At 49.7% G+C, this 8,392-nt stretch overlaps 1 protein-coding gene across 1 annotated transcript; it reads left to right on the top strand.

Annotated features, from left to right (window-relative positions):
* Positions 1-230: 230 nt before the first annotated feature.
* Positions 231-8,392, top strand: KDF1 (keratinocyte differentiation factor 1). The gene is made up of 4 exons (XM_014948666.1): positions 231-473; positions 2,544-3,657; positions 5,257-5,331; positions 5,997-8,392. The coding sequence occupies exons 2-4, from the start codon at positions 2,562-2,564 to the stop codon at positions 6,077-6,079; spliced, it is 1,254 nt and encodes a 417-aa protein (XP_014804152.1). The 5' UTR covers positions 231-473; positions 2,544-2,561; the 3' UTR covers positions 6,080-8,392.

Here is an 8,392-nt window from a genome sequence, read left to right as displayed (position 1 = left end):
CCCTGGGGCAGGGTCTCCATCGCTGCCCGGTGCTGGGGGCTTTAGGGGGTGGGTGGCTTTCAGCTCCTGGCAAGACCACTTAAAAAACTTCACAGCTCCTGATGCTTCCATATATTTATGAGAAATTGTATCTACATCTACATCTTGTATCCTGAATTTAGGTTCTCTGGCATCTGTTTGAGTTAATACTTCAGCTTCCCTAGCTTCTAGCAGCAGTGGCAATACGGTTATTGGCAGACAGATGTGACTTTATTAAGTAGCTTCACAACTTAATTTAGCTTTTTTTTAAAAAAAATCTTTCAAAGGAAATCCTGTCCTCTGAACAATGAAGATCTTAGACCCCGGCTAACTCTTAGACACGCAAGCTCTTTGTGACTCCCTCCTCGCTCTCCTGAAGCAGATGTTGAAGTTCTTTAGAAGGATCTCCTGTGTTCACAGCCAGTGCCTGCCTGAGAACAGCTCCCAAAGATCTTGTGAGTATCAACTCAAACGTGGATTTTACCCCAGGCTCTTGTTTATGGCTGAGTTAAGCAGCTGCCTGTGGGTTTCAGTCTAATCCATTGCTTGTGCCAGAGAAGGTGCTGGATGGAGGAGCTGTGTCTTGTACGTGCTAACCCTTCAGGCATGTGATCCAATGGTTGCAGAAATGCCAGCCGTGATGAGAAGGGGGGGTAAGCTCAGTTTTGGGGGCCAGAGGTGTCTCTTGATGCCTTGATGCAGCAGGGGGTTTGTGCCATGTGGGGCGAGCGGTTTCATCTCCGAGCCTGCAAGAGTTTCTCTGTGGAGCTGAGATAACGCTCCTCCCCATGTGAAAGATGCTTTGAAAGTCCAGAATATCATACATTGTTATATAAATGATAATTACTGTGCAACGAGAAACATCCCAGGAAGCAGTTCTGGGCTTCAACACAGCTCAAATGGTTTTGGTTTGTTTTTTAAATTTTGAACTGTGTTATAAAAACGATGAAGCTGAGGCAGGAGGAGGGAGGGGGTAAAAAACCCCTGTTGTTCTGAAGGGAAAGCAATCAAAACTCTCCACTGGGGCTGAGTCAAGGGAGCTCTGCCTGCTCAGCACTAAAATCGGAGCGTTTGGGGCTTTTATATTTAACATATTGTCCAGGAATGTAGAAAGGGAGCTCCTGGGATGTGCGCAACTCTACGGGTTTTTATAAGCTGAAGGAGCCAAAGTATTCCTGGAAAGCAGTGGTGTGCTCTCACTGCCTGGTTTCCAGTCTGCGCCTGTTTCTCTGTGGGGGCAACATTACTGTTTGTTTTTTAAAAAAAAAGGGAAAAAGAGGCAATGCTCTTACAAGGTGGGACAGATTTATTTATTCATGCTTGAGGTGCCCTATAGAAAGTATACAGTAGAGCAGCAGGGACGGTCCGAAAAGCTATGGTTGGGCTTTCACTGCTTATTAATTAGCCTAATTAGTATTTAAAAGGATCTCTTGGGGGTGAAAGCAGTGTTAGCCAAGAAGCTTAGAAAGCGTGGACAATTTAGGGGCCTGCCATAGTGTGGGATAAAAGCAGCAGCAGCACTAGAAGGGGAGAGTGACAGCCCTGACCCGACGTTCCTCGCCGTCACCTGGTGCGGAGCTTTCTTCATAAAAACAGGGAGATTTAATGTGTCAAAGTCTGTGTGTTGGATCCGTGGAGCTGAAACGTGACGTAGTACCCTGGAAAAAACAGTTTATTCCTGTGTGCAGACCCGGGGTTGTTGTGTTAGTGCAGCAGCAATGGGAAGAACAGTCGGGTGGAGAGTCTGCTTTAGGATTTCTGCAGTGGGGCTTTGTAAAGGTTTTGCTCCTGCGAGGTGTGATTTGAGACCAGGTTGTCGACAGGATCTGTTCTTTAATCCAGATGAAGACGTGGGTTTTCATAGGAAAGCCTTTACCATAACACAGCCTTTAGTGTGAGGAGGGAAAATCATCAGTGCTGGTAAGGCTGTCCTTGCTAAATCCTCTACATTTCAATAGCATGGAATAATCTGGAGTCTGAATTGGCAGCTTGCACAATGATTGATTGCCTGTCACCTCCTGCTGGGCACGGTGTGTTTTGAAAGGGATAAGTGCTGTCAGGGCCCAGCTTAATCTTAAGGAATGCAAGACAAAGGGGAAGTTGTTTAAAAGAAGATACTTTCCCTTTGGAGCCTGTCAGTTGGCTCCACCTACGGCTGAGCTACTCATTTATTGCTCTGGAACAGCGGCTCTGGAGCCTGACTCTTCTTCCAGCTACATTGAGGAAGCCACTTCTGAAGGTTACAGGGATTGGTGAGGTCTTAAAAATCGTCCTTTTACAACATCTGTCTTCGATGCAAGCCAAAAGGAAGAGTAGTTGGAGAACCCTGAAGCTCAGGCTGGATTCCCTCTCTATGTGACAAGTGAGAGCAGCATGAGCCCTAATGCTAAATATTCTCGTAAATAATTGAATTCTTGAATTTGAGACTGGCTGAATTTGAATGTTAGGTCCTTCTCTGTCGATCAACAGCTCGCTGAGGTGAGACTGATGACGAATGTTTGACTTGAGACCTTCTTGTTCTCCAGGTGCCTGAGCGGTGAGCCATGCTGGGCCGGAAAACAAGACTCCCCCACGACCTGAACAGCCACCGCCAGCTGAACCAGTCCTACCAGGAGGCTGTGCCCCTGCGGACCAGACCATCCAAGGAGACAGATGTCAGTTTGGAGGTGTTCAGTGGCTCTACACCCGAAATCAAACCCAGCCGCTCCAGAGCCCAGCAGACGCGGGACAGGAAAGGCCGCAAAGCCGACGTCAAAGACTCCAACGGGAGAGAGGCAGAAACAATCACCTTTATTTCTGGTACAGCAGAGGCTCCCCCAAACCAGAGCTTCTGCTGTTCCTCTCTGTCTCAGGCCTGGAACACGTACAAGGCTGTTTTCTGTTGTATAGTGACCTGTGGGGGCTGCTTTCAGGACTGCAGTGTCTGTATCCCCTACCCGGGGCCCCCTGAGACCTCCACCGATGATGGAAAGAACGGAGATTATAACGGGCGACTGCCAAACAGCCCTGCCAACGTCTCTCCCACTGAGAAGAATGGGAACCAGATCAAAAAATCCAGCATGGGCAGCAGTTTCAGTTACCCAGATGTGAAACTGAAGGGCATTCCTGTCTATCAAAACAGGAGCCCCAGCCACCACCTGGAATCGGATTCGTGCTGCAAAGAGCTGCTGCCGGAGAAACCCTTCAGGAACAGCATAGAAAAGCCACCACTCCCCAGCAGCCACCGGAGTTCAGAGGAGTATTATTCCTTCCACGAATCTGACCTGGACATCAGCGAGCTGAACGGCTCCATGTCCAGCAGGGAGATCGACGTCCTGATCTTCAAGAAGCTGACGGAGCTCTTCAGCGTCCACCAGATCGACGAGCTGGCTAAATGCACGTCAGACACTGTCTTCCTGGAGAAGACTAACAAGATCTCGGACCTCATCAATAGCATAACTCAGGACTACAACCTGGACGAGCAGGATGCCGAATGCAGGCTGGTCCGAGGCATCATACGCATCAGCACCCGGAAAAGCAGGGTCCGACCCCATATTTCTGTCCCAGCCAGCCAGAGCCACGAGGAGAAATCCAGCAGAGGCAACGCACCGGACAGCGGGAACGAGACGATGCTGGAGTCCATGGTCATCAGCCAGGACGGTACGTGCAGGCTCCTTGGTGTTACATCTTCAACACCAGAGGGTTATTTTATCAAAGCCGTGGAGATACGGCAAAGGGGCAGGGTTGGGAGCTGATGCTTCAGGCTGGGAAAGCTGCCTGGAAGAAAGAGACCTGGGGGTTCTAGTTGACAAACGGCTGAATATGAGCCCAGGTGGGCAAGAAAGCCAATGGCATTCTGGCTTGTATCAAAAATAGTGTGACCAGCAGAAGTAAGGAGGTGATTGTGCCCCTGTACTCAGCACTGGGGAGGCCACACCTCGAGTGTTGTGTCCAGTTCTGGGCACCTCAATACAAGAGAGATCTCGAGGTGCTGGAGCGAGTGCAGAGGAGGGCAACGGAGCTGGTGAGGGGGCTGGAAAACAAATCGTATGAGGAGCAGCTGAGGGAGTTGGGGCTGTTTAGTGTGAGGAAGAGGAGGCTGAGGGGAGACCTCATCACTCTCTACAACTACGTGAAAGGACACTGTAGAGAGGTTGGTGCTGGTCTCTTCTCACAGGTAATTAGTGACAGAACGAGAGGGAACGGCTTCAAGCTCCAACAGGGTGGGTTTAGACTGAACATTAGGAAAGAATTTTTCACCAAAAGAGTCATAGGACATTGGAACAGGCTGCCCAGGGAGGGGGTGGAGTCCCCATCCCTGGCTGTGTTTAAGGGCCGTTTAGATGCAGTGCTGAGGGACATGGTGTAGGGGAGGACTTTGTAGAGTAGGGGAGATGGTTGGACTCGATGATCCCAAGGGTCTCTTCCACCCTAGACCATTCTATGATTCTATGAACAGAGTTCCTAATGTATAAATATTATTGGAGACCTCTGCTTCTCAGCAGTCACCGCGCTGTGGCTTTCTTGATAGTATCTTTCACTGGCTGCTGAGCAATATAAGGGCTTATTCTGCTGCTACTGCAGTGATTCTGGTTTTCCTCCGCACCTCCAAGCCAGGCAGAAAGACCATGAGTCAAACTTAACTGGTATGACCAGATGAGCTGGCTTGTGCCAGAGGATGTCCAGTTACGAAGCTGGCTCTCTCCCCTGTGTCCTGCCAGTGCTCTTTGCTAATGCCACCCTCAGACCGTGACAGGGTGGCTCCTGGGAGCCCAGACTTCCTCCATGCAGTGGGGTGAGCCAGTAAATGTCCCTGCAAAGAGAAGGGAAGGGCTGGTGCTGGAGTGGAATTGCCTCCTGGCTGTTTCAGGGATGCTTTCCTCCTCCTTTGGAGCAGCCCGAAGTGACTGACCTCCAGAACAGATTCTGAAAGAGTTTCTTGTAGAAAGACCTTGAAAAGCTGAGGATAGAGGGCAAGGGGACATCCAGAAGTCATGGAGGAAACCGGGTGGCTCTTGTGCTTTCCAGTTTAACAGTGAGGCTGCTGTTGCTTCCTGGTATTTAGAGACTAATAAAGCTCAGATTACCAAGACAATGGTGGAAGCAATCTGAAGAATCAGATTCTACCTCTCCTATTACCCGAGGGTGGTGCCCTCTGAAGGAGAGCCCTGTGTGTTTTTCCCTGACAGGGATCTTTACTCTTGAGTCACGGCTGCCCCGTCCTTTCCCCTCTCATGCCCTTTTTGCTTTTCCTTCCAGATCTGGCCGTGCAAATCTCAGAAGAAACCCCAGCAGATGTGATAGCCAGGAATATGAGGCGGCACAGCAGCGCAGGTAACGTACCTGGCTGTGGGTCTGAGCTGCAGCAGCAGCACAGGAGTGAGGGGAATGGATGCCCTGAACTTCCCCTGTTACGTTTGCTTTCCATTTTTTACCATTTACAAAGGCTGAGCTCACACCTGCATCTCTGACACCTGCATCTCTGGTTGTCCTCAGGGATATAGTTCTCTCGAGCTCAGAAAACTGCCTGGGTTGGTGGCTCCCCCTGAAAAAAAGGAATGAAACCCAAGTTTGGAGCGTTCTCTGGACTTGGCCTGAGAGTTTTCAGTCTCTGGGTGTCCCCACAAAGTTTGGGGCTGGATTTGGGGTGTGACCAGCTGAGGTCACAGCTGGGTTATACTGGGAAACAAAAGGAACTGTGCAAAAAGGGAAGCAGGGGACGGAGTGATGGGCTGTCCCCTGAGCTCCGATCCTCACGCTCCGCTCCAAAGAGCAGCCCAGGGCTAAAAGGCAAGTTTTCTCCTGCTTAATAACAGATCTGTCCTAGGAGATGGTTACAATCCGGGCAGGGTTGTTCCCTGCCTGTGGGCTTTGTGTGGCTTTCTCCTCCCTCATGATACACAAAGCCTTTTGTGGCAGCTCCTTGCCTGACTGCCAGGCGCTCGGCTGCTCTGGTTCACCTTGTCTAATGTCACCATCTCTTCTCTTTCCTCTCCAAGGCTCTCCAACGAGCAGAGATTCTTCTTTCCAAGACACAGAGACTGACTCATCTGGGGCACCTCTGCTTCAGGTGTATTGTTAAGGAAAAGGACCCGAGCAGCGGGCGGGCGTTTGGAGGCTTTGCTGCAATCAGATTTCTCCTCTTGCAATACGGAGCGTGCTATGCCATTTTTATTTCCTCCCCCCTTCCAAGTCTGCCCTGATCCCACTTTGAAGCCGAATTTCTCCTGCTGTCTGAATTTCACTGGATTTTTAATTTTTTTTTTTTATTATATTTTTTTTGGACAATATAGAACATCAAGGAAGTGAACTGTGGAGCTGATGAATTTGGGAGGTGGAGTGTGTGCCCAGGGAGGAGAAGATGGACAAGGAAGTCACACAATAACTTGTGCCTCTGTGATTTCCATAGTTCACATTTAGCTTCAACAACCTCAGGGGCCCAGCCCTTTCCCTTTTTTGAGGATCTGTTGTACAGCTCTTGCTTTCTGGCATTCCATAAGTTAACTGGGGTGGGGAATAACTGGATGGTGTCTCTGGGTTTGTGCTGATGCTGAGGTGAGAGCAGCTGCTCTCTGGGGACCCAAATCTCTATTTAAAGTGGTTGGGTTGGTCCCCAAAAAGGTAAGTCCTCTCTCCCTGAGGTTTGCAGTAGCCAGATCTTAGTGGTGTCCCCTCCTGCTGCTGTGTAAGGAGAAGGTTGAGGTGAAGTGATTCATTTAATCTTTGACCTCTTGGCATGTCTCCTGAGATAGAGCTAATTGCAGAGGGGTGGGATGTCTGGACAGATGTGCCACTCATCACCAGAACAGACCCTGGGGATCAGCTTCGTGGTCACCGTGAGCTGTGGGCAGGGATGTTACTGGTTGCACGTGATGACCTGTGATTTGTGTGCCAGGGAGCTCTTCCTCCCTCATCTGCCAAGCCCTCTGCATCTCCCCATCACACTGGCTGCTGGGGCCAGCCCTGAACTCGGGTGATGCCAGGTGAAGGAACCAGCCAGTTCATTTTTTAGGTTCTAGTAATTAAGAATTGAGCGGTTTCGAGGGATTTTCTAGAAGAATAATCCCAAGTGCCTTGCTTTGAAAGGAAAACCTCCCCTGAGAGCTTCCCTGGGAGGAACTGCTTGGTCCTGCCTTCCTCCTGGGTGCCTTCTCCTTCCCTTTGCTCCTCTCTAACAGCGGGGCAGAGGCAGGAGATGTGGAATCTCTGCCCCCAGGGCACGGTGCCAGGCGACCTTGAGGGCTGCGGGGCTGCAGCGGGAGGAAGCTGTCTCTTGCTGGTGTTGCCACTGGGTTGTTTATCAGAAAGCAAACAAGGTGAAGCCATGGGACTTGTTTATCCATTCGGGTGCCCTTGGACGTGAATAGAAAAGGTTTAGTTGAATTTACCAGCTGTAGAATAAACACGCCCACTGTTTTTTGCAGGGGGAGAGGGGGAAACCAAAATAGGCCCCGTGCTTTGGTGTGGACTGTGTTTATGTGCCTTAATTGGACTGAGATGTACCTAATTGGACTGCAATGTGCCTTAATTCAACTGAAATGTGCCTTAATTCAACTGAAATGTGCCTTAATTCAACTGAAATGTGCCTTAATTCAACTGAAATGTGCCTTTATTTCGTAGCCTGTGATTACTCTTCAAAAGGTTGGGTAGGGGGGAAGGATGGAATTCCTCCCATGAGCAGTCAGGCTTACTTAAACCAGCCCAAATCCCTTTGCAATGTACAGTTGATGTCCCTTTTTAGAGCCTCTTTTTGTAAAGTGCTTGCATTTCAGAGCTTTCATAAATCATGGACATTACTGAGACTACACCTTGAGACACTGATGGAGGGCAATTTTGAAAATAAAGAGGAGAGACCGTGACGTGGATTTGCCTTCCCCTCCTTGCTTTGTTTTTTGGTTTTTTAAAGCTGTCGGTTGGTGAAATTGGTGAAAAAATCCCATTTATGCAAGGAAGAGACTTGAAGCAAGGCCAGCCCGGGACTCCCGGAGGAGTTCCCCTCCTTCCTGAATGTCACCACCATCCGATGGGCCTGTCTGGCTTCCTGCTTCCCAATGGATTTGTACAGAATGATATTTGGACAAGTTTACTTAAAGCTGTGCACTGAGGCGTCGGCGTGGGTCGCGCTGACACGGAGCTCCGCGCTCTGGACGCCGGAGCTTTTGGAGACGAGGGGCGGAAGAGCTGCCGATGGCTGTTGCAGATGCAATAGGACATTATTTTTTTTATGTTTAGTCTGTGTACCAAGAGTGAATGTGTATGGATTAAGCTTGCAAAACCCCCCCAAAAAAACCCCAAAAAACTCACTAAGAGGAAGACTGTCAACTCGACGGTTGCTGAAGCTGGTTCACCTGTGGTGTCTTACGGGATTCTTTTGCACTCCTTGGCCTTAAATGTC

The sequence above is a fragment of the Calidris pugnax genome, unplaced genomic scaffold (assembly GCF_001431845.1).
Source record: "Calidris pugnax isolate Ruff unplaced genomic scaffold, ASM143184v1 scaffold162, whole genome shotgun sequence".
Classification (NCBI taxonomy): domain Eukaryota; kingdom Metazoa; phylum Chordata; class Aves; order Charadriiformes; family Scolopacidae; genus Calidris; species Calidris pugnax.
Note: the sequence above shows the minus strand (reverse complement) of the source record. Positions and strands in the feature narration are given on the sequence as shown.

Bases quoted from the DNA above. Each gene is read 5' to 3' on its own strand.
- KDF1 (XM_014948666.1), top strand. From the start codon at position 2,562: ATGCTGGGCCGGAAAACAAGACTCCCCCACGACCTGAACAGCCACCGC. The intron at 3,658-5,256 runs GTACGTGCAGGC...TTTTCCTTCCAG, and splicing joins CATGGTCATCAGCCAGGACG to ATCTGGCCGTGCAAATCTCA. The intron at 5,332-5,996 runs GTAACGTACCTG...TTCCTCTCCAAG, and splicing joins GAGGCGGCACAGCAGCGCAG to GCTCTCCAACGAGCAGAGAT.